Source organism: Odocoileus virginianus, chromosome 14 (assembly GCF_023699985.2).
Source record: "Odocoileus virginianus isolate 20LAN1187 ecotype Illinois chromosome 14, Ovbor_1.2, whole genome shotgun sequence".
Lineage (NCBI taxonomy): Eukaryota > Metazoa > Chordata > Mammalia > Artiodactyla > Cervidae > Odocoileus > Odocoileus virginianus.
Genome location: NC_069687.1, coordinates 63,105,085 through 63,131,105, shown reverse-complemented (window position 1 = coordinate 63,131,105; position 26,021 = coordinate 63,105,085). Strand labels below are relative to the sequence as shown.

Genomic DNA, 26,021 nt, shown 5'->3' with positions numbered 1-26,021 from the left:
GTCACGTGGGCGCGCGGGGGGCGGGCCTTTGCGCGCGCAGGTCCCGTGGCCGGGGTTGACACTTCCGGGTGGGACGGAGTGTGGCGCGGGCCCGGGGCTGGCGCTTCCCGCAGCAACCATGGCGTATACCGGCCTCACCGTCCCTCTCATCGTGATGAGCGTGTTCTGGGGCATCGTCGGCTTCCTGGTGCCCTGGTTCATCCCTAAGGGTCCCAATCGGGGGTAAGTGCGCCAGGCCTGCCTGGGGAGGGAAGCGCGGTGAGAACCCGCCGGGCCGGGCTGGGAGAGGGGCCGTGGCACCGTGGGTCGGAGACCTTGCCCCGGTGATCCCGCCTTCCAGTCAGGCCTCGGCCCCCAGCCCCCGGCAGCCCCCCGACTTCCTTGTCGCGGCAGCCTTAGTGTCTCCTAGCCCGAACTGAGGAGGGTGACCTCCGGCGGATCCTCCTTGGAAAGGAGCTTTAGGGGAATTTTTTTTCTCCTCACGTCCCTGTGTGGGGAGGGTGCCGTCGGAAATGGATGTATCTCTCCTCGAGGAGAAGTTGGGGCTCGTCACCAGACGGCTGTCGCCCCTTTAGCCCCGCTGTCTACCCAGATGAGGCCTCGTTTGCCTACACTTTAAAGGGACGGATCAAATAAAACAGAAGTTGGCCTCTCTTCCTCACAGGCTGTCGCAGTTGCCCAGCACACGCTTGTGCCGCAGCGTTGCGCCCAGGCCTTGCATCTAGTGGGCGCCAGGAGCTAGCTGGGGCTTGATCTGGAGCGAGGTTAACTACCAGAGAGTAGGAGGTATTGTTTAGAAACCCCTGCGTCATACCTTTCGAAGGGCGCTCCCGCTCTTGTGTATGAGTGTAACACAAGCTCTTAGAATGATTGGTTAAGAGAGACCGCCCCCCCCATCCCCCGACTTCTTTGTTAAATAGAGCTTTTTCTGTTTTGTAAGTAAACTTTTTTATTATGGTATGAAACAGTCTTATCTCCAAAGGAGCTTTGGAAACCCTCTTTCTGGTTCCTCTTTGCCTTTTAGTCATTTTTTCTCAGTGGCGCGATCATGTGGGGTGAAACTTATTATGAATCACAGATTTTGGGGAACACCATCTCTTGTTTTATTCTTTGAAACTAATTGGTGACTTCACAGTGCTCTCATCCATAGTAGGCATTCAATAAAGAGTTGTTGAGTGGTCTATTGCCTTTATTAAAGGAAAGAAAATGCTCTTACTTAATAGTTTGTGACCTGAACCCTTTTTGCTGTCTGGAATAAACTTGTGTTAGACCCGTTCCTTTCATCTAGCTTACAAGTAAGTCATAATTTGTTTAAAAAGTAAAAATTGTAGGTAAATTTATCATTTGGTTATATTAGGTCCACCCATTCTGCTCCCCTCTATTATGTAGGGTTATGTAGGGTTGTCTTTCCAGCCTGTAATAGATGAGAATTCTCAGGTTATTGAAACAGTTTGTGTTAACCAAATTTAATTCCTTGGACTTGTTTCTCCTGCTAGAGTTAGAGAACTTCAAAGTGCTCCTTTGTTGTGTTTCTGTCGTCAGCTGTTTCCTTACCCACTGTCTTTCCAGCCTTCATGCTCAGAAAGCGTTTACTAGTGTGCTGGTAGTGTTGACCACTTCTTTCTTGAAGATCCCCATTTGGGGCCCAGTGTGCCCAGCCTTGGGGTCTTGATGCCATTGCTCTTACCCAGAGTAATGAAATGCCTCCTGTGGTATGGGCTACTCAGTTTGTAGTCCTAGTGTTACAATTCAGGTTTGACCTGCTAGTAATACGTGTTATCTGGATTTAATTCATAGCCTCCACCCCAGTCCTTATTATTTCCTGCTCTTGGCAGGATTGAGCAGGTCTTAAAACACAAGGTGTCTCCTAGGAGTTACTGTATTACACTTTGAGAAGCACTGCTCCCAGTTGGATGACCCCTGTGACCTTGGATAATTTAACTTTTCCATGTTCCTATTTCCTCACTGTAAAATGGAAATATTAGTACTAAATTATTATTGGTTCTCTTTTACCTTCTGAAAAGACTGCAGATTTTTTTTTTTTTTTTTTTTTTTTTTACTACACGGAGGAGCTGAATTGCTTCAAGGACTATGGTGAATTTTTAATGCAGGAGAGCATTTCTGATTTGAAGGATTGACAACATCTTCATTAAGGAGATAAGTAAAGGTGCTGTGTGAGAGGGAGAGAAAGGAGTTTTTTGCTGTTAAATTTTCTTCTCTGAGATCCCTGCATGTCAAAGTGCAGAAACTTGGGTGATTAGGAGGATTTCAGGACCTTGTGAAACTGGGGGAAAATGGGGGCAAAAGGGAAAAAGGTCTTCTGAATCTGTGTTTAACCTAAAGTAAGCCCCTTACTGTCATCTTTCTCTGCACCTGAAAAAGAGCGGAGTACAATGAAGTCTGTACCTGAAATGCTGGTTCCTCACCGTTCCTATTCTTTATGATTTCCCACTCTCTTCTTTAGGAATCCAGAGAGTCTCTAAAAACTTCAGATGGGGGAGGGGGTGGAGACAGAGAGCGGAGATTAGTGTGCCAAGGGTTCACAGCTCCAGTTTTTTCCGACATAACATTGTTACACATACAGAAAAAGAGAGTCCTGCAAGTGTTATGTGACACCACCTAGATTCAGCAATGTTAGCATTCATATTTGCTTTGTCTCTGAATCCAGGTGTGCACACATACATACATAATTTTGCTGAACCATTTGAGGGCATATGCAGTCATTGTGACACTTTACCCCTAAACACTTAAGCAGACCATAACTAAGAAAAAAAATCACATTAGGAGCTGATACTTTCGGTTTTTTTGGCTGTGTCACACCTCTCGGCTTGTGAGATCTTAGTTCGCCAGCATATTGGGCACTTGGAGTCCTAACCTCTGGACTACCAGGGAATTCCCATGAGGGACCTTTTGCTCTCCAATGTCAAATGAATAGTACAAAGGAGCCTCAGCTGTTTCCGTTTTCTGAGATGGTCTTTTGGGGAAGAGGAAGACTGAGGGAGGGGTTCTGGGCTGGTGCAGGAGAATGGAAGGAGATGAACAGGAGCTTGGGATGGAGGATAAACAAACATGTGTTTGGGGACACTCAGGGCACCCACATTCAGGAATGAAATGCTGTTTTGAAAGTATAGGGGCGAGAAGGATGAATGGAGGGAACTGATTACAAGTGAGAAGCTGGATTTGATTTTATAGATCTTCAAACATGTTTATTATGAAACTATCAAAATTTGGTAGTGCAACCCTTAATGCCTATTTATGTATGTATTATATTATAAGCTTAATGTATAAGGTACATATTTTGTTGAAGAATGTGCCTTCAGGATATATATAGAGTCTGACCAATTCTCACGACCCATACTGCTACCAGGCTGGTTCATTAGTGCAACTCTCCTCTAACTGGTTTTTCTGCTTTTCCCTTTGCTTCCTCTTCCCAGGTCTATTTTCACCCTGCAGAGAGATCCTATTACAGTTTGGATCACATTTTGTCAGTGTTGTTAGTTGTTTGGTCGGATCCAACTCTGCGACCATAAGAACTATAGCCCACCAGGCTCCTTTATCCATGGAATTCTCTAGGCAAGAATACTGGAGTGGGTAGCCATTCCCTTCTCCAGGGGATCTTCTTCACCCAGGGATCAAACCCGGGTCTCCTGCATTGCAGGCAGATTCTTGACCATCTGAGCCACCAGGGAAGCCCCATTTTGTCAGTCCTCTCTTCAAATCCCTCCAAAATAGCTTCCCTTTTCCTTTCAGAGGCTATAAGATACTTCTGACCTCCCTTCCTACCAGGCTGTCCTTGCTGTGCTCAGCCACACAAGTCTCTGTCCTCTTTGAACCTGATACCCTCTCACCAGGAGCCTTTGCTTTGCTAAACTTCATCCCTTTTGTTTTCTCCTCTCTCTCCAGAGCCTGGTACATGAAGGACACAGTCTGTTGAATGAGTGAATGGACAAGGGAATATATTAACCACAGGGGAAAAAAATATATATCACACACACACAGAATTTCTAAAGGATAAGTTAAGCATCGTCCATATAGGAGTTAGGATATCTGCTCCCTGCCTTCTAGGAGATAGTCTTGCATATTCTGTGGGGTGTGGAGGTGCCATATTTGGAAATCATTCTTACAGATGATGGGGGTGCCTTAAAGGTGTTAAGGACTTCGCTGGTGTTCCAGTGGCTAAGACTCCATGTTCCCAATGCAGACTACCCAGGTTCGATCCCTGGTCAGGGAACTAGATCCTGCATACTGCAATTGAGACCCAGAGCAGCCAAAAAATAAAGAACTAATCCTTACCAGTTGGTGACTGCAGGTGCAGGGGCGATATGAGCAAGGAGATGACAAATCTGAGGGATGAAATTGGCAGAGCTTTTCGGGAGTAGGAGATTTCAAAGGGGAGCCTTTAGAAAGAGAAAGTGAAAACAATATCGCAAGTTCAGTTTTTTAAAATGTCAAAGTTCAGCTGCTCAAAGATCCAGGTTTAACTTTTTCAGAAAGAAATGGAGATGGGGAGAGATCAAGGCTAAAATGTATAGTATCATTTCATTGCAGAGAATACTACCAGATAGGGCAGTTACTTGGGTATCAAAGCTAATTACTACTGCAGCCTTTTGTGTTCAGTTTTAGATGGGTTTGGAATAGACCTCTAAACTGTGGCATCAGTACACATTCCCTTATATACAAATGTTAATGACTTATGTAGAATTCTGCTGAGTGCGTTCAGGGCACACTGCTGTCTACTGGTTTTCAGCAGATCAGATCCATTTTCCTAGAGTGCAGTCCTTGCCAGCTTGATCACCTGGGAAGGGAGCTTAAACCTCCTACAAGGTTTGCATAGTTATCTAATGATTGCACTTTTTTTTCTCCCCAGAGTTATCATCACTATGTTGGTGACCTGTTCAGTTTGCTGCTATCTCTTGTAAGTAGTTTATTTCTAAAATAATAATCAGTTATTTCTGGTATTTATCATATGTGTGATTAAAAGTTAAGTAAGTGGTTATCAAATTAAGTTTCATGGTTATCAAGTTAAGTTTTGGTTATCAAGTTGTTTGGTTAAGATTATCAAGAAACAACCAAGTTTCATGGTTATCATGAAACTTTATATTTTTGTTTAATTGGGGTTTGTTCTTGGTGTAACATCTAGAAATAGTAACTTAAGATTGGAAAGATGTTTTCCTATGTTCAGTATGTTACCTAAGAATTGTACAGATGCTCAGTTTTGGCAATACAGGTGTAATTTATTTGGCACTTATTTCAATCATATAATTAGCTGGAAATTGTCATCATACTACTTTAGATTTTACTTCCATGAAGTATTTGAGCCTATTCTTTTCAGTTAAATATCGTGTTATGAAGCCAGTAAAGCCATTTTTGTTATGACTTTTGTTTATCTCATGAATAGACGTTAAACTGGAATTGTAATCGAGTAGAGAAAGGGTAATCTTTTAAAATAATTCACTGTACATTATATCAAGGTATGATAATAATTGACTTCTGTTTGAATAAATTGTATCAACTGTTGAATGAAAGCTTTAGGATATATGAAGTCATTTCTCAACATATATTTTTGAAATATTGTTAGAAATGGCAAGACAGCATTTGAGGTATTCTGGTGGTTTGTTGTTGTTTTTTTTTTTTTCCAATTTTATTTATGTATTTATTTATTTATTCTTTCGGCCACACTGAGTAGCCTGTGGGTCTTAGTTCCCCGACCAGGGATTGAACGGAGCAGGGATTGAACCCATGCCCCCAGTGTTGGCAGCTTGGAGTCTTAACCACTGAACTGCTAGGGATGTCCTCTTTTTTTTAAATTGAGATATATTTCGCATACCATAAAATTTATCCTTTTAGGGATTGCTTGTTTTATTTTATTTTTTTTTTTTAGGGATTGCTTGTTTTAAAACCAGCAATGTTTTCTCGTAAAAGAGAGCTTGCTAGTTTCCTGAGACTTCCTTGTTTGGAAAAGTGTTGGTGATGGCCAGCTATTGTTTAGTGCTCACATATGTTTGGAAGCAGCACTTCTAATCCTGTGACGAAAAGCCATGGCTCTCTGTGGCTCTGAATCTGAATTTCTTATATCCGGGGGCTTTTGCCTTGAGGTTTTTCAAAGAGGTTTGTGGGTAAGAGCCAATTCTAGTTGTTGGCATACATCAAAACCTGCTCCTGTCAAAGAGTTTTAAATTACCATGAATTTTGGCTGTCTGGCCGTTAGATTACTTGCTTAAGTGCAGCTTGCAGTGTTTAAAGCTGAATCACATACATGATAGAAGTGTGGCTGAGGATGATGTTTAACTGTCTTGACATGTGAGCTTAGATGATGAGACTTTGTGCGGTTGCCTTGTTTTAGTCTTCTCTTTTTAGGAAGTTTAAGAGGCTTTTTCGGGTCTTCCCTGAAAGGCCAGAAGTGTGAAACATTTCACACTTCCCCAGAATTGAAGTCTGACAGGCAGTGAATAGAGGACGTTCTTATTCTAGCTGTGTTCAGCTCTAAAGAGTAAATGAGAAGAAGTACTTGCATCAACAATTCCTCATCTAAGTAGGGGTGATTGAGTACTAGTCTGTCCTACCGAATTGAATGTCCTCTAGAAATTGCAGCAAGGGAGCTCTTTATCAATCCAGGAGCCAAGGAGTGGTCCTGTGATGGAAAAAGCCTTTTTTTCATTCCTTTGATCTCTGCTGCATGAGCAGTAAGGTTGGTGGTGGGCTCTTAAAAAAGAGAGAAAATTATTGTACAGAGGAATGACTTGAGATTAAACAAAGATGAGGCAAAAGTGTTCTATGACTTTCTGGTCCTCCACTATCTTTTGAAGTCTGGTTAATTTTCTGGATATTCTCCTTAAAACAGGCAGGAGACCTTTCCAGTTAGTCTCATGCCTCGTGTCTTCATCTTCAAGTGTAAAATACAATAACTGGACTTGGTTGGAAATTATGTTACTTTGAGCCTTAGTGACTTAGTTAAGAGCTGATTAAGTCCTTACCTCTTGCTTGTCCCAGTGTGCTGGCGGCTGCTCTGTTGACAGTGGGTCAGTACTGTCATCAATGTGTTAATAAAGGTAGGTTAGTACACAGTGTTCCAATATTAAATGCTTCTGGAGGCCATTTTATGGGGAAATGAGCTGGGTGGTATAGACTTCACGCAATTGTTTTTAAGGTTCTCTCTTTTTTTTTTTTTTACTTTTATTTATTTTTGACTGTGCCCGGTCTTGTCGCTGTGAGGGATTTCTCTAGCTGTGGTGAGCGGTCTCCTCTCAGGTTGCAGTCGGTGGGCCGCTTGTTTCGATGGTTTGTCTGATCGGGGAGCACAGGCTGTAGATGGAAGGGCTTCGGTAGCTGTGGCGGCAGGCTCAGGACTCATGGCTCCGGGGCCCTGGAGCCCTGGCCTGGTAGCTCTGGCCCAGGGGCTTGGCCGCTCTGCCGCGTGTGAAATCTTCCCGGACCAGGCACTGACTCTGTCTCTCCAGCGTGGGCGGGCGGTTCTTCACCACTGAGCCACCAGGGACTCCGCAATGCAATTTTCTTTTGTTTCTTTGAAACTTGATCATTTATCCTATTTACAAAATACCTGCCTGAAACCTACAGATGGAATTCAAATTCCAAATATTTTACATACCTTATTCCACACAGGGGTGTGATTCTGTAATACATTTAATTTGAAATTCAAAGGAAACTACTGTTTGGCACTAGTACATATCGTTTCTTGAACATACCTCGTCTGTAGTAAGACATGCCCAAAGAAACTAGATTTCCTAAGCAAAAGTCATGTTTTGAGATAGTCATAGACTTTTGAATTGCCTTCTGTCTGTGGCATTCTTCTCTCTTTCCAGTTTGTTCTAGTCCAAGGTTAGATTCCATGGGGTGTACCTTGTTTGAATTCTGAATAAATCACAATCTCTGCCAGAACAACCAGCTTGTGTTACTAGTTCAGCAGAGGAAAGCCTGAATGCTCTACATCTGGTTCCCTCTCTGAGGCGCAAGATCACTTTTGTTTCTTAAGCATACAGGCCTTTTAGTTACTATTCTATACCTTCTCTTGGTCTTAGATTAATTGTTAATTTGAATTATGTTGTAGCTTACCCTGAGTCACAGAACTCACTTCTTCAGAGTAAATTAGACATTTAGTATTATATTGTGAAGGTGCAAGCACTTGACTGATTGTAAATCTTACCTTCTGAGTGATAGAGAAAAAGAAATGTTGACTAGGAGACCAGAAGACCTTAATTCTGCTAGGTTGAATGATATTTGACCTGATTATGTTGTAGTACGGTTCGGTGAATTTTTGAATATGATGCTGTGTGAAAACTTGTAATGAATAAGAAAAATGTATTATTATTAGTGATTTTTAAATTTTATTATTTTTTAAAATAACTGTTTATTTGTGTATTTGGGTCTTCCTGACTGTCCGAGGGCTCTGGTTGCAGCGAGCAGGTCTGCTCTTCGTTGAGGCTCGAGGGCTTCTCACTGCGGAGGCTTCGCTTGTTGTGGAGCACAGGCTCTAGGGTGCTGTATTCATGGATTTTTCTATTTCTCTTTAAGAAAGATCCTTGTTTGTTTCATATGTTTTAAAGCTCTGTTTTTAGAAGCATGCATATATATGATTGTCATATGTCTTCTGATGAATGAACATTTCTAACATTAACAGATATCTTTATCCTTGGTAATACTCTTAACTCAATTTTTACTTTGTCTTATTTATATCAATAATTGTACCACTTTTCCTGTGTTTGTTAGATCTGTGTCTTTATATTTAGAACATGTCCTTTTGAAGACAGTATATGGCTTGGGTTTACTATTTCATCTATTCTGACTGTCTTTGCCTTTTGGCAAAGGGATATTCCTTATACAATTAATGTAACTAATGTAAGTAATGTATCTATTATAGCTAGGTTTGGGTTCACTATTTTGTTCATTGTTTTCTGTTTGGCTCAACTCATTTATGTTCCTTTGTCCTTTTATGCCTTACTTTGGGTTAGTTGAATATTTTGAGTATTCTGTTTTAATTCCTTCAGGGCATTTAGCTATTCTTTTGTGTTTTTCTCCCCCTCCCCTTTATTTTATGTATTTATTTTTAAAATTTTTTCTGTGCTGGATCTTCATTGCAAGTAGACTCTCTATAGTTGTGGGCTTGTGGGGGCTTCTCTTGTTGTGGGGCTCAGGGTTAATAGTTGTGGCATGCAGGCTCTCTGGGCAGGCTCTCTAGTTACTGTATGTGGGATCTTAGTTCCTGGACCAGGGATCAAACCCATGTCCCTTGCTTTGGAAAGCGGATTCTTAACTAACCACTGGACCACCAGGGAAGTCCCCATTCTCATTTTTGAAGGATTTTTTTTTTCTTTCAGACAATTTTAAAGTTGCTCTTCCATTATCTTCTGTCCTCCATTATTTCTGCTGAGAACTCAGCTGTAATTTGAATAATTGTTCCTTATGCATTCTTTGTGCCCTGAATGTTATTAAGATTTTCTCTTTATTTTTGCTTTTCAGCATAAATTCTACTGTGGTGTGCATAGGTGTGGTATTGTTTGAATTTATTCTGATTAGGTTTGCTGAGCTATTGGATCTTAACTGTTTTCCACCAAATTTGAGAAAATTTCAATCTATGTTCTTTTTTTTTTTTTCCTCTATTCATTCTCCTTCTGAGACTACAGTTCCACCTATGGTAGACTTTGATTTTCTTTTCAGTTTTTTTTCCTGTTTCTTCAGTTTGGGTAAGTTCTGTTGATTTTTCATCAGGTTCATTATTTCTCCTGTCATCTCCAACCTTATGGTAAACCCATCCAAATACTTTTCAGTTCATATATTAAACTTTTTTGTTCTAGAATTTTTATTTGGTTCTTTATTAGTGTTTTAACTTACTTTCTGAGATTCCCAATCTGTTCATTCTTTATAGCCAATTTGTCTTCTAAGTCTTTAAACATATTTATAATGCTGTTTTATTTTGTGTTTATTCTAGAACGATAAACGCCTTGATTATGCGAGCTAGTATAGGAAGGAGGAGGACTTATTTGCCTTTCTGTGCCTTGATTTCCCTCAGATAGAAGTCTAGCTCCTTGCCCTCTAGTATGCAGCCATTTGTAGCCCACATTTGGGCTTCCCTGGTAGCTCACTTGGTAAAGAATCTGCCTGCAGTGCAGGAGACCCTAGTTCGATTCCTGGGTCAGGAAGATCGGTGGAGAAGGGATAGGCTGCCCACTCCAGTAATCTTGGGCTTCCCTGGTGGCTCAGCTGGCAAAGAATCCACCTGCAATGTGGGAGATCTGGATTTGATTCCTGGGCTGGGAAGATCCCCTGGAGAAGGGAAAGGCTACCCACTCCAGTATTCTGGCCTAGAGAATTCCATGAACTGTATAGTCCATGGGGTCGCAAAGAGTTGGACCTGACTGAGCGACTTTCACTTTCTGCTTAAGAGACATTCCCTTTTGGAGGGATGCACCTCATGTGCATTTGGCATGGGGAAGTTTCCTGACTAGGGATCAAACTTGTGCCCCCTGCTGTGGAAGCACAGAGTCTTAACCACTGGGCTGCCAAGGAAGTCAGAGATAACATTACCTTTTAACTGCAGCTTCTGTATAATTTTGGACTCAACTTCTGTTGATTCCTTTGTCCTTGACTATTGATTACATTTCTTGGGGATTTTTTGCCTGTGTATTTTTTACTAAATGCTAAATATTGGATCTAGCTAGATACTTAATTAAAGCTAGATATAGATCATTGGGAAAGACCCAATACTGGGAAAGATTGAGGGCAAAAAGAGAAGGGGGCAGCAGAGGATGAAATGGTTAGATAGCATCTAACTCAATGGACTCAATGGACATAAATCTGAGTAAACTCTGGGAGATAGTGGAGGACAGGGGAGCCTGGTTGCAAAGATTTGGACATGACTTAGCGACTAAGCAACAGCAAGATATTGTAGAATATAGACATTCTGGATTCTACTTAAATTATTAATTGATCACCTTAAACCTGTGGAAGCTTGGTTTTACACTTTGTTGGGGCAGATCTATTTCAGTTTTGCCCTTAGAGTGAGTTCTCCATTAAGGTGTGGCCCTTCTGGGGTTTCAATGGAAAGTTTGAGGTGGTTCAAGCCGCTCTAACTTCAGACTCCAAGTTCTCTTTCTCTGTCACACACAGCAGCAGAAGTCTCTGCTCTGTCTTTCTGTCTTTTCCACTAGCGCTTGGCATTTGCCTGCATGGTTCAGGGATGAGCCAAGGAGTTGAGGGGAATTTGAACATGTTTTGGGCCCTTTGTGATGCATCGGGTGTGTGTTGGGAATCCTTGCGACCCTATGAGCAGGAGGACCTCGAAGCATGTAGTCCAAGCAGGGCTCTGGTTTCCATGTTGAGAGGGCTGCAGAAAGGCTATTTCCAGGCCTCCCCTCTACCTCGAAGAGTGACCGTGTTCTGGGCTAGAGCCTGTGCAGGTTCCGCCAAGTGTCCCCACACCCACGCCCCCAGCTTCTAGCCCTTGCCTGCTGTGCCCCTTCAGCTCCCTCTGCTGAGAAAGCTTGACATCAGGCCCACTTTAAAGGAGAAAAAGGAACGCATTTGTTTACTACAGAGCTCTTATTACAGGTGCATTACAAGATGACTGGCAATGAATTAATAAGTGGTACATGCACTCCAGATGTCCTTGGTCAGAAAGAGTCTTGTCTCTTTTAGGAGCTCACCTGATTAGGTCAAGCCCACTCAGTAATTTCTCTTTCTTTTCTTTTTTTAATTGAAATATGGGCTTCCCAGGTGGCTCAACAGTGAAGAATTCCCCTGCCAGTGCAGGAGATACAGGTTCGATCCCTGGGTTATGAAGATCCCCTGGAGTAGGAAATGGCAACCCAGTCCAGTATTCTTGCCTGGAAAATGCCCTGGCAGACTATAGTTCATGAGGTCACAAAAGAGTCAGACACAACTGAGCACACATATAGTTGATTTCTAGTGTTCTAGGCGCATGGCAAAGTGATTCAGTTATACATGTACACATATATATATTTACATATATATATTCTTTTTCAGGTTATTTTGCACTATAGCTTACTGCAAGATGTTGAATATAGTTCCCTGTGCTATATATTAATAGTAGTTCCTTGCTGATTATCTATTTTACATATAATAGTGTGTATCTGTTAAGCTCTTAATTTATCCCTCTCCTCCTTTCCCCTTTGGTAACCATAAGTGTGCTTTCTGCTTATGAGTTTATTTCTGTTTTGCAAATAAGTTCCTGTGTATAATTTTTTAGATTCCACATATGAGTGATTGTCTGACTGACTTAGTATGATCATTTCTAGGTCCATCCATGTTGCTGCATGTGGCATTATTTCATTCTTTTTTATGGCTGAACAATAATTTGTGTGTGTGTGTGTATACCACAGCTTCTTTGTCCATTCATCTGTTGATGGAATTTTCCCTTTCTTTAAGGCAGCTGTATTTTTTTTTAAGATGTAGTGGATATATAATATTATGTTTCAGGTGTACAACATAGTGATTCATAATGTTTAAGAGTTATATTCCATTTGTAGTTATTATAAAATATTGGCTATATTCCCTGTGTTGTGCAGATCATCCCTGTAGCTAATCTTGTGCATAACAGTTTGTATCTCTTAATTCCCTACCTTTGTAATGCCCCTCCCCTCCTCCCTCTCCCCACTGGTAACCACTGTTTTGTTCTCTGTATCTGTGAGTCTGTTTCTGTTTTATATTCACTAGTTTGTTTTATTTTTTAAATTCCACCTGTAAGTGATGCACAGTATTTGTCTTTCCCTGTCAAGGCAGCTGTATCTTATAGCATAATCTAATCATGGTGGTTACCCACCACTCCCTGTTTATGCAGGTGTATATGCAAGGGGATGGGAGTTTGGGGGCACCATCTTAGAATTCTGCCTACTGCAGACTGGGTGGGGGTGGGAGAGGAGGCGGAGAGGAGAATGACTCTGCTGCCTGAGAAACTCCTTGGTAGAGTGAAATAGGTTGCATTTCATTCCGTGGCTTGAATACATTTTTAGCGGTCTCACAGAGAAAGAGAAGGAATGACTATATTTATTGAACATCTATTTGTCAGCTACTACAAGAGCACTTTCATGTATTATTCCTTTGGCTCTTAGCATCTTAGGCCGGGATTATCGTCTTCATTTTACACAGAGGAAACTGTTTACACAGAGGCGCGGGGGTGTAGGCTCAGTTGCCTAGAGTCACTGCATTTATTTTTATTAATATATATTTATTTGGCTGCACCGGGCCTTAGTTGCGACATACAGGATCTTTAGTTGTGGCATCTAGTTCCCTGACCATCCACTAATTTTTGATGTATTTAAAACTGAATCTACTGGAGAAGGAAATGGCAACCCACTCCAGAATTCTTGCTTGGAAAATCCCATGGACTGAGGATCCTGGTAGGCTACAGTGCATGGGGTCGCGAAGAGTCAGACACGACTGAGCGATTTCACTCACTCACTATCAGTAGGCATATTAAATATAAATGGATTGAATGCCTCAGTTAAAAGATAAAAGACTGTCAGGCATAATAAAAAAAAAAAAGAATATGAAGCAAAATGTATGCATTCAAATAAATAAATAAATAAAACTGAATCTAACCCTATCTAATACTGAATTACATGCTTTCTAATAGTGTCTAATAGCATTACTGCCCTTGAAAGGATTTGTGTCATTGGACTGGAATGAGGGTGTTTGACAGAAGTCATCTCAGTAGAGACAGGTCAAGTCACGTCTCTGCTGCCTCTTACGGAGCCCACTGAGGAGGTCACTCCTGTCACGGCCCTCGCTGGCGGACCGCGGAAGAGAAGTCCTAGCCCAGCTTCCCCTTTCCAACAGGGAAGCCAGGCAGCTATCTGCTTGACCTATGTGTCACCGGGAAATAGCCATGCCTGTGTTCCCTGTTCTCTTATCTGAATGTGGAACAAAAGAACAAAGCAGGATTTTGAGCGAGCTCGGTATAGCCTTTTCTGTGGGGAGGACGTATCTTGTGCTTGAAGAATTCTAATGACCAAGAGCTGAGCTCGTGGTAAGTGGCCAGGAGTGTTTGTAGGTGAATACTCTATTCCCCTCTCTCTTCCAAAGCAGGCTCTGCCACTACTCTTGGTTTGTCTCTCACAAGGTCATGAACCCGGGAGTGCGGGTGGGGGCGTGGCCCCTCAACTGGGATTCCTTTTGGCATCCTTCAGGCCATGGCATTGGTAAAGAACTGTGGAATAAAAGAGGAACTCCAAGCTGCCTGATGTGTTTCATCCATAATGCCCCATGGGAGCAGCCCAGTGTTGTGGGATTCAGAAGTCCTGGGTTCCCTTTCCATCTCTTTCCGTGTTCGCCACGGGAGTATTAAGCTCCCTGGGACATAGTTTCTTCATTGTTAAAATGAGGGAGGTGAACTTGACCTCTGGTCCATTCCAGCGCCACAGTTCTCTGAAAGATGCTACCCTGCTGTCACTTCCTTGGTAGCTTGATTAAGCTCAGAAGGTTAGTTATTAGGCTGGACTTCAGGTTGTGGAGACATGTGGAACAGTTTGGGCAAATATGAAGAGTACATTTAGTTCTCTTTTCTTGGACATATGAAGTAATAGATTCATTGGAATATGAGCTCTTTCTCCACCCACTTCCATCAATTCAGAGTGGATTTTTTTTTTTTTTTAATCCTTCCAGTTCTGCACTGTGTTTATCAGCTTGAAAGAAAAATCTGAAGTCAGGCAGTAACCAGAAGGGCAGGCACAGAACTCAGCTGGTTACAAGGGGGAAATTCCACCATGAAATTTCAAATGAACTGACCTGGGCTGTTTCCCAAGGAATTTTCTTGAACTTTGGTTTGTTGTGGTGGTGATTGTTTTAAGTAAGCTGTTTTGCTTGATTTGAAACGTTAAAAATAGTCTGTAAAATTAAATTCAAAAACATTTCTGAATACTGATCTGAGCAAGCAGAAGGGACTTCATTCTTATTTCTGGATTATTTCTTTTTTACCTCAGGTACCAAAGGCTCAGTGGTGGACCTCACCAATAGTTAGCAAATGGATTCTTTGTTTCCTTAACTCCCAGACAGTACCCCCCCCCCCCAAGTCGTCTGACTCTGCGACCCCATGGACTGTAGCTTGCCAGGCTCCTCTGTCCAGACAGTTTAGATTTAGCTAAACTGATTGATGCCTTCTGAACTGCTGTCAGGTAGGGTATTTGAGAACATAACTTTCATAGTAGGAACATTCATCAGGACCTGATGATGGGTTCAGGAGCAGCTGCCACTTAATTAGTATCAACCACAGGCGAGTCGTCTCATCTCGTCCTCAGTCTCCTTAACCATGTTGTGGGAAAATTAAAAGAAAGATCTTTTGTGAAGTAGAACATGATTTTTTTTTTTTTTTTAAAGCTCCCTGGGTGTTTCTAACATGCAGTCAGAGTCAAGAGGTATCGCAGTACTTCATTGTACAAAGTGCTGGGAGATGGTTGTTTTTGTTAAGTATTATACGTTTTTGGTAAGGAGAAGAGACAGGCGAGGCTCTGACGTGTTTTTAGTAAGCACTGGCCAATGTTTCGGTCTGTCCTGAAGGACGGACACTGTTCGTTCTGTCTGCTCCCATTGCCTGCTGGGATCGGGAGAGTCTGGGTCTGAGTGGAATTTTCCATGCCTCTCAGCCCTGCGTCGTTGGTGTTCACTGCAGTCACAGCTCTTCAGGGTGTCCGCCTGGGTGCCCTCCTCTTTCTTTCTCTCAGAGAGATGTTAAACCTCAGCTGCAAGTCTGCCTGTTTTGTTTGTGTCAAATACTGTGGTTCTAAGGACAGATCAGAGAGTCTCCTCTGAGTTACCTTTTTGTTTATAAAGTGAGTCAGCTTGAGGTAGCTGTCTTGGCCCAGTGCCCTCAGGTGTCACATTTCCTGTCACAGAATCGCTTTCTGGTGGGGTGGAGTGGGGAGGGTTGGTGCCTGATTTTCTGTAGGTAAAGCTGCTAGAGCTGCTGTGTGTAGATTCTTCAGCAGTCTGATGGTCAGGGGTCAGCATCAGCTTATTGATCCTTTGACTGGGAGAGTTCTAAAAATGACAGCAAATGGCAGAAAAGAGATCTAACAAGACCGTGGCCTGGTTGCGTTTGGCTACTTCCTCTCTTTTAAAGTCCTAAAATAGTAGAAGGAGACTACTGTAGCAGGTTATCTACTTTCCTTAGAAAGCAGTTCCTAGTATCCCATGCAGAGAGGACAGTGATGTCAGATTGCGATGCTGAAATCCATCCTCTCGGATCTGTGGCAGATAGAGTCTGGGCTTGGGTACCAGACACCCTCCCCGTAAATGAGAGCAATTTATTTCTAATTTAAATAAAAACTCATGTATTTTGAATAGGAATTAAAGGCACTGTGTGTCCTACTTCATTTTGGGCTCCCCTGTAGCAGTACCTGCTTGGAAAGGCCTTCCTGCACACCCCATCACAGGAGTACTATCTCCATCGTTCTCTACTCCTTCACCTCGCTGTATTTTCTTCCTGATTCTGTAAGCTTTGTGAGAGCGGTGCCATTTCGTTTTCTTCTTGTGTGTGCCGAGGCCACCTAAAATGTTTGTTTAATGAAGTAAACCATGGAATGGTTTGAATGGCTAGATATTAGCTTGCTGTCTTTCTGTTGAGTCGTATGAGTTCTTTATATATTTTGGATATTAGCCCCTTATCAGATGTATGATTTACTGTCTTTCTTTTTGTTATTTGCTTTGGTCCGAGTTCAGTGATTCTCAGATATCACTGGGTATGTGGGTTCCTGTATCAGATAGAACACCATTTATTCAGAACTTTGTGAATGGTAGAAGAAAACTTTAAAGTCAGTTTTGAGCTATGTGCTATTTTTCACTTCGAACCCTGAAGTACGTAACATCATCATATGTCCTCCATAATCGAGTCTATGATACAGAGGAGTACTTTATTACTTTAAATCTGAAGTAAGCAAGGGCAGTTAGATGTCCATTTGGTTCAGCTCCCCTGGGGCCCCCCAGATACATAACACATTTTAGTGGTGATGGTGATGAGAAAAGGGGTGCTCAAGTGATACAGTCTAATTGGGAGACAGTGGGCTGAAATTTAACCCTGGCTGTACCAGTAAAAATGGGTGTGTTGGACTTGGCTGGTAGTTCAGTGGTTAAGAGTTGCCTGCCAATGCAGGGGACACAGGTTTGCTGCCTGGTCTGGGCAGATCCCACATGCCATGGGGCAGCTAAGCCCTTGAGCTGCAGCCACTGAAGCCCGTGTGCCTGCGAGCCTGTTCTCCACAAGTCGAGAAGCCACTGCAATGAGAGGCCTGCGCACCACAACTAGAGAGCAGTCCCCACTCCCAGCAGTGAAGATCCAGGGCAGTCAGTAAATAAATAAATAAACTATTTTTAAAATATGGGTGTGTCATATTGGTTGTGGGTCTTAGCATTTGGAGAACGGATAAACTGATTTTTCCTGAACCTAGAAATTGTGATTTTGATAAACTGGGATTAAGCAAAAACACTCTGAGTGACAGTATCATATGAATTCAGGAGATCTTGAGTACTTGGAAAGGGAATTAAGAGTATGAGTGAAAAGACCAGAGGCATACTATGATGAAGCTTCATTGGTTTGTCAGTAATGTATCAAAATGAAGACAGGATTTGGTCTGTGAAGCCTTTTTTTTTTTTTTAATAAGACATGTTCCCATTAAGATGATGTGTTTTATGAACTTTAAATGTATTGAAAATCTGGTCTAAACAGAATAGATTTAAATTCTACCAAAGCGCTTTCCTCATCCTAGCTTAAAATGGTCCTGTTCCAGCATGATTTCACCACTTTTTGTTGTGCTTCCTTCTCCATTATTTTTTAGTTGGCTGATTGCAATTCTGGCCCAACTCAACCCTCTCTTTGGACCACAGTTGAAAAATGAAACCATCTGGTACCTCAAGTATCATTGGCCTTGAGGAAGAAGACCTGCTCACTGGTACTCAGTCATTGAGGTGACTATGCCCTTGACCTTTCACATCAGTGTTGTCAGTTGGTCAGCTGGAGCTTGCCTGGACTTTTCCTCCTTTTAACACTTGGCAAGGGCAGGCTGCTCTGAAAGCAAACACAACTGAATAGCAGAAATAGACTTAGAACTTAGGCCATTCAATCTACCAAAGGATTTATCCACAAGATTCTTTTAAATCGTATTCTTACCCAGAATATTTTTTAATTACTTTTGCATGTGGTCTTTCGGACACAGATCAAGAACATGACTATTTATACTTGGTATTTCAAGATTCAGCAACTTGAAGTGGCAGACAGATTTTAGATGAAGGGTGTCTCTGAATGCTTTGGCAGAGAGAGACAGATGTATTTTGAAAATTGGTCTTCAAATTGCAGGTTACATTTGCTTCTGAGCATCAGAGAAGTGAGGAGTGGTGTAGTGGAAAGATTTATTCACTGGCCAGGAGTCAGAAAACTTGTCATTTCATTTGTTCCTCTATCTCCATTTTGTTAAATGGAGGCTAGTGCTAAATGCTTGACTAGATTCAGGTTCAGCTTTTTTGGCAAGCACACTTAAATGGTTCTGTGAGCTTCGTATCACCTTGTATCAGGGGACACATAGTGCTTGGCTCTCTGGCCTTTAGTGATGCCAAGGTGCTGGATTTGCGTCCCTCCAGGTGAAAAGGTCTCTGTCAACCTTTGTCCAGTGATTTTTATCCACTGATGATCTTAGCCTGCATTGCAGTGGAAATTGCAAAATAGAAATTTTTTACTTCTTTTATTACTCACATATTTGATTAGGTGAAAGATTTCTATAAAAACAAACTTTTCTTCATCGACTAGGGTTATTTAGTAACCTTGAAATATAGATCAGATAAGAAAAGCAGGATATATATTTAATTTTTCCTTTTAATTTTCAGAGTAAGATGTTGGTGCCCAAGTTACTTCCAGGGAGTCCAATGAGGTTTTCTCTTCTTTCCTTTTCCGTTTTAATCAATTGCACATCTGTTACCCTTTCTAGACTCAGTTCTTTCTTTGGCCTTATGGGCACCTGTCTGGACTAGCTCCTGTGTCCTTGTGCTACTAGTCTTTGGTCGTTCTTTCTCTGGCAGCATCAAAGTGTACCAGACCTCTCTTCTGCATTTCTTCACCTGGAGTCAGCTTTCCCTCCAGTTGCTTTCTAAATTTCTGATGGAAAGGATCCCTGGTTCATTAGTCAGTCCTCAAGCTTAGTTGACCGTTTTTTCCCCCTAGTGGAAGCAGTATTTTAAAACCATGATCTGATTGCTGGGTGAATTCATTTCTGGTAGGGTGGGTTGTTACTTCTAAGTCTCTACCATGGACAAAGCCAGAAAGTATACATTTTTATAAAAGAAAAAAAAAATCACAAGTTTATGTCAGTATTTCTAATTCACGTGTAACATTACAGAGTTTCTATCTGACTTCTTTGGTTTTATACTTGAATATCACTCACATACGCTGAAAATCATGGCTCCTGAAGACTAACTTACTGACTTTGATTATCCAGATGTTATAGGATATATAGGATTATACTGTGTTTTATAGTACATATTAAACTATATATTATAGGGTAATCAAAGTACTAAGTAAGTAATTAAAATATTTTTTAAATAACACCAATATATCTACTAACTATAAGGTTATCGAATGCGGTGTAGAATTTCTTTGCTGCTTTATTTGAAAAACAAAATGCTGTTTTTTGAGGTTACTTGAAATAATTATTTCCTCTGGTGGTTATCATTTCAGTATACAATTAGATTTAAATGATTTGTTTTGTGTTCAGTTTATAGTAATTTTTTCTTTTTTATTTGCTACTTTTTTGGGAATATGTATAACATTTCCAGAGTCAAAATTATAAATAAGATATATTCATAGAAGTCTCTATCCTTGCAGTGTCTCATTGTGCAGAGATAAGCATATACATATGTGTGTGTATGAATGCATGTCCATCCTCCCTTGACATACACAGGTGTTACAGGGGAGGTGTCATATTACATGTACTATTCTGTACCTTGATGTTTTCACTGAAAAATGTATCCTGGAGATTGCTCCTCCTATCAGTGTATAGAGATCTTCCTCCGTTCTTTGTATAGCCATTAACATCCCTTTGGAGTTTTTCCAGTCTTTTGTTGTTATTGATGGTAAAGCCACAGTGCCATCCTGCATGTGTTTTGTATTTTTGTGTTTTTACCAGTAGTCTTTGGATTAGAGTCCTTGAAAATAGAATCTCTGAGTTAAAGGTATAAATTCTTCCTCTAGATCTTACTACATTCCCTTCTGTTGGGACTGTACTATTTTTACATTCCCACCGACAATGTGTGAGAGTGCCTGTTTCCTCAAAGCTTGAGTTTTTGCCATTCTGATAGGTAGGCAACTGTTTTTGTTCCTTAGAGTTTTGTCTGCCCAAAGGGGTTTTAATTCCCTTTTATATAGATTTCCTTTTAGTCTGATTCATATGTGAGAGTGTATGTGTGTGTGTAAGCTGCCTTTTTTTTTTTCCATCAAGTTCTGTTTTCTGTCCTTCCTCTTAGCTATACTGACTATGAGAATATTGTTTGGGGTTTAAAGCTGAGAACCTCAGGCCTCGGAGTGGGAACTTGTTCTAGTGGAGATCGTCACTTACCTTCTTTTGAGCCTCATTTCCACCTCTTACCATAAGTAAATTGGGCCCTTCTACCTTGAATAACACTGTGTGTGGGGATCTGTTTCATTTGCCTGTTCTTCTCAGTTTCACATGTTTGTAACCCGATGGATTAATTCCTAACACTTATACTCTGGTTCACAGCACAGACTAAGACTGCTTGAAACCCTTCTGTTGAAGTTTGTTCCTTTGAAAGCAGAATGCCAGGAAATGGAGTTCGCCAGGCAGCCCTGGCCATGAGCGTCAGGCCACGTTGATTCTGCGTTTAAGGGAGTGATTGGGACAGTACCGCAGCTCTAGACGTTGGGGGTTATCGCCTCAGGAGATCTCATCTCTGCCTAACACTGGAGCAAACAGACCCTTAAGATAGGACCTCACTTTTCTCTGGTAAAATTCAAAGAATGAGCTAAGTAAAATCCTTTTAGAACTTTGAACTTTTACACATCTGGGATGATAAAGGAGTGCAGAAACCAGATTTAGACTTGTCCTCACCTGGTTAGGAAAAGTATTCAGTTCTGTACGTGACTCTTTAAGAGGCCAGATTTGGACAGTAGGAGAATCAAGCCAGGCATGGTATTCAGTGGAGAAAAATGAGGAACAGTCATGGAAGCTATCGAATAATTTCATACAGATGAAATTGAATTAATCTCAGACAGGACACTTACAAACAGCTAGCCAGTCCTTTGTTACTTTAAACACTTTAACTGCCATAATTTGCTTTGATATGTTGATAGGCTGAGTTATACCACATTATGTTTATTGGCTGGAAATTTTACCCAGTACTTCTAAGAACAGTGCTCAGTCCATCTCTGCCCCCTGCCAGTCGAGTTTCTGCTTCTAGAGCCTTGATCTTATTAGATACTTATTGGAACTGTCACATCAAGTTTGTTGTTTTTCCAATGTCCTATTTTCCTACAAAATTGTGGTGTTGGAGAAGACTTTTGAGAGTCCCTTGGACAGCAAGGAGATCAAACCAGTCTACCCTAAAGGAAATCAACCCTGAATACTCACTGGAAGAACTGATGCTGAAGCTGAAGCTCCAGTACTTGGGCCAGCTGATGTGAAAAGCCGACTCACTGGAAAAGACCGTGATGCTGAGAAACACTAAAGGCAGGGGGTGAAGGGGGAAACGGAGGATGAGATGGTTGGATGGCATCACCGACTCAATGGACATAAGTTTGAGCAAGCTGTGGGAGATGGTGAGGGACAGGGAAGCCTGCTGTGTTGCAGCCCATGGGATCACAGAGTCAGACATGACTTAGCGACTGAACAGCATTTTCCTTCAGCTTTGGAGATGTGATACTTGTGTAGAGTCTACTCAGAGTGGCTTTAGACCACTGTTCTATAAGTTGGTTAGTTAACCACATCATGGTAATATATTTAGATAAGCTTATATAGTTTACTGCAGTCCTAAAGGGCAGGCAGAGAAGGCAATGGCACCCCACTCCAGTACTCTTGCCTGGAAAATCCCATGAGCGGAGGAGCCTGGTAGGCTGCAGTCCATGGGGTCATGAAGAGTCGGACACAACTGAACGACTTCACTTTCACTTTTCATTTTCATGCATTGGAGAAGGAAATGGCAACCCACTCCAGTGTTCTTGCCTGGAGACTCCCAGGGACGGTGGAGCCTGGTGGGCTGCCGTCTATGGGGTCGCACAGAGTTGGACACGACTGAAGTGACTTAGCAGCAGCAGCAGCAAAGGGCAGGCACTCTATTTTATTACAAAGTCTGGACCAGAGAGGAATAGAGTATTGGTTATTAGGCCTCTGCCCTGAGGGAGCTGTTTTCTTATGCATTCCAAAAATATTTGAGTGTCACGAGGTGGATAGCACCGTGATCCACCGTAAGTGGGGATTTCAGAAGAATCTGTGGGCTCTAAAGGTGTTGCGATCTATTGAGAGGTTGGAATTAAGCCATATTTGTGAAAAGTTTACATAGGGCAAGGTGCTTTTGGTTAAGCCTGTCATAGTTTTCCCTGTCATTTAGAGTCAGAACCCATTCGATTGCTTCTTTCTACTTCCTCTTCCTTGAATCCATTTGAGCCTGTTTCCCTGCTTGTCTGCCTATCTATTCGTTGTTTCTCTTTCTGGGACTCTAATTTCTGAACTGATCACTGCAACTCTGAATTACTGCAATGGATGCCTCTGTACTGAGGTATCTACAAACCACTACCTTGTTTATCTTCCTGATACAACACTTCCTGGAACACATCACTGCTTGCCCCAGAAACTCAGTAGTTCTCTATGATCTTTGTACCCTGTTTCTAATGGGTACATGCTGTTTGGAATGCTGTATGTTACGTGTTGTAAGCGCAGCTTGTCAGGGTCACCGAAGGTCCCATGCACCGCAGAAGATAAGAATGACTGATCTGCAGATTCTGTCCCATTTTCTCACTCAGCGGTTGAGGCCTGCCACATCTGCCCTCAAACCACCTTCGCAGCCTCTCTTTTCACAACTTTCCTCAGTGACCTCCTGGTTCTAGCCACACTGTTTTCATGTTCTCAAGCTAATTAGCTTTACTTAACTTTTCCTGCCTCTTATTATACCCTTCATTAATTCAGAAGGCAAGTTAGTAAACACAGGATTCAGTGAACGTTCTTCTGGTTTCTTGTCTCCACTCAGCCGTTCTCTTCATTCTTTCTGATGTTTTCTCTTTGAATGTCCAGCTTACAAATCCTTGCACTGTGTTTCCTGGCCACAGTGGCTTCACAGTGATCTCTTCTGTCCTATGTGTATTTGGCTCTGGAGGTTTTGCCATCCATTCAGTGCATTGCCTTGAACTGTGAAGCACTCATGCCTTTAGTTTGATTAAATACCTCTTGTAGTTAATATCCTACAATAAATATATACCTTACACATAAAAGTAAAGAAGGAATTATTTTGTGAATTTATCTAGAATGAAAAATTAAAGATAAAAATGATACCTATTCTTTGCTTAAAAAAATATATTCACTCATTCTTTTCTGAACAGATTTCTTAGTTCTAGTCTTAATATTTTTCTGTTTCTTCATTCTCAATCTTAGCTGAAAGTAGCCCTGTGATTCCTTTATTTTGCAAAATGAGAACATGGACCCTTTGGTCGAGTTCCCCAAAATGGCTGTTTCATATCAGAGAGACGATTAGAATATGTGCTTCTTTAATTCACTCCAAAATCAGACCACAAGTCTGTGCCACTGAACATATTGCTCGCTCACATTGATCTTAAACTGGTATCGCTGAGCTTGAGGCAAAATCATCCCCTCTATGTGGTTTTTCAAAAGTGAAGACTCATTTTCCTCTTTTGTGGTTGTTCATTTGCCCAGAAGGGTCTAAACAATGAGGAAGTCTCACAGTATGCTCTTCATAGAAATTTAACACACACACAAAAAATCGTTTCATTACTTCAAATATTCTCAAGAAAAATTAATCATCTGCCTGAAACTCAGGTCTATGAAGAGGGCTGTTCCGCTGGCTTAAGTAGGAGAAGAGAAAATGATATAAGATTAGAGGAGAGTTTTTCTGAAGGGCTTCCCTCGGGACTCAGTGGTAAAGAATCCACCTGCCCAGTGCAGGAGATGCGGGTTCGATCCCTGGGTCGGCAAGATCCCCTGGAGGAGGAAATGGCAACCCACTCCAGTATTCTTGTCTGGGAAGTCACATGGACAAAGGAACCTGGCTGGCTACAGTTCATGGGTTTGCGGAGTCAGACACTACTGAGTGGCCGAGCACACACACAAGGTTTTATGAAGCCGAGGAAGAAACTGGTAGCTCTGGCCATTACCCCTGCCTGGGCTGCTCTGGTTGTTTTCCTTAATACGTGGTAAAAAACAATGCCCTCTAATTACATCTTCAGTTAACTGTTTACAGTGTCCTGCGCTAACGGGTCCCCCAGCAGTCTGGTGCTTCCCACCATCCAGGGCAACTGGCCTACCCAGTTTGCTCCAGGAAGACTTAGCAGCAGTCTCGTGTCCGCGTCCGGGCACCTTGGCCCCGGGGCCTTGGGAAACCTGTCGTCTAATCACCCTGCACTGTGGATTCTCCTGGGTGTGCCCACCGGTTTGGAAAATCTCAGTAGCCCATCTGGTCTACCTATGGATTTTTCAACCTTCAATCTTTGTCAGATTTGCCTGCCACAGCCACACCTCATCTGAATTTAACTAGCCCCTCACTCCACTTGCACCTAAATAAACCTCTTCTGGCAAATGGTGGGTCATAACCAGCTTGTTTTCCCACTAACTCAGTGCTTGTGTGGAAATTACCTCTTAAAGAGGTAATTTTTTTGTTTAATTTTCTTTTCTTTTTTTTTTTATTTCAAAAGTAAGCATATGTGACTTTATTTATAAAACATTATAAAATCAGCTTTACATGAAGGAGTTCATGAGACCACTGTGTGAAGATACCTATTTTAAATGCTTGCTAGCTCTGCAAATGTGGTGTTGCAGCTTTAAACTTCTAGAAAAATTCTCCTTTGTCACCTACACTTGGGGTGGCAAGAATGGTGAGCCATCTCGAGTACCAAGCAGCCTGCTGTTGAGGAGTTTGACATAGGGAAAAGCCTGCCTGCCTGTGGGAGCCTGGCTTCCATGTTGTCAGAGGAGAAGTGCAAATCCAGGTTCTTGAAGGCCAAGTGAACTTGTCAGACCCCAGTGCGATTGGTTTCAGTCCACTCCACTCTTCCTGCTTTCTATAACACTGTCAACCAGGACTTGGGCTCCTTGGTTTAGCGTTGTCCTTGGTAACTGGACTTCTTGTCACAGCCTTGCCGGAATCTTGTATTTTAACTAAGCCCACTTTCATTCAGGCATTTATGGAGCACCTGTATATAGAGTTGGCCTAAAAGTTTGTTCGGATTTTTCCACACCATCTTACAGAAAAACGGGAACAGACCTTTTGGCCAACCCAATGTTTGAAATGATTAGCCTGGTTGACTTTCCCAGTGTTACCCTTTTGTTCTCCTGAGGATGGTGGAAAGGCCCAGTTACTGGAATGGTTTTGTTTTGCAGGTCACGGAGAGAACTCCTCTAGCTGCAAAATCACCTCCATACCCAGACCACCTCCTTGACGTGCCCACTGTGGCCATCAATTGCCTTAAACGTTCACCCACATTTGAATATCTTTTTCTACAATGCAGTATTTTTTTCCTGTCACCTTTTTTACACTTTGAATGATGTGCCTCTTTAAGCTAAACTGTGCTGCCTCTGTAAAATCTTTATGGAAAGTGCTGGTCTTCTGAGAAATAACGTTACTCTCTCCTTGGAACCGATGGATTTGAAGATGGCTCCTGCCTGCTCACAACAGGAGAATCAGCGGAGTGTTTAAAAAACTGTTACATGACAACAAGTCTCCAGTGGGGCAGTCATTAAAATCTGACCCCCCAGAATTATACCAAAGTATTTTCAGGTTGAATTTCTTATTTCTGCCATTTGTTGGAATAAATTATTTTTCTGCTTTCTATGGAA

The 26,021-nt window shown here is 41.9% G+C and overlaps 1 protein-coding gene across 1 annotated transcript; it reads left to right on the top strand.

Moving 5' to 3' along the window:
* Positions 1-41: 41 nt before the first annotated feature.
* Positions 42-26,021, top strand: ATP6V0E1 (ATPase H+ transporting V0 subunit e1). The gene is made up of 4 exons (XM_020910151.2): positions 42-222; positions 4,868-4,915; positions 17,799-17,928; positions 25,566-26,021. The coding sequence occupies exons 1-3, from the start codon at positions 119-121 to the stop codon at positions 17,890-17,892; spliced, it is 246 nt and encodes an 81-aa protein (XP_020765810.1). The 5' UTR covers positions 42-118; the 3' UTR covers positions 17,893-17,928; positions 25,566-26,021.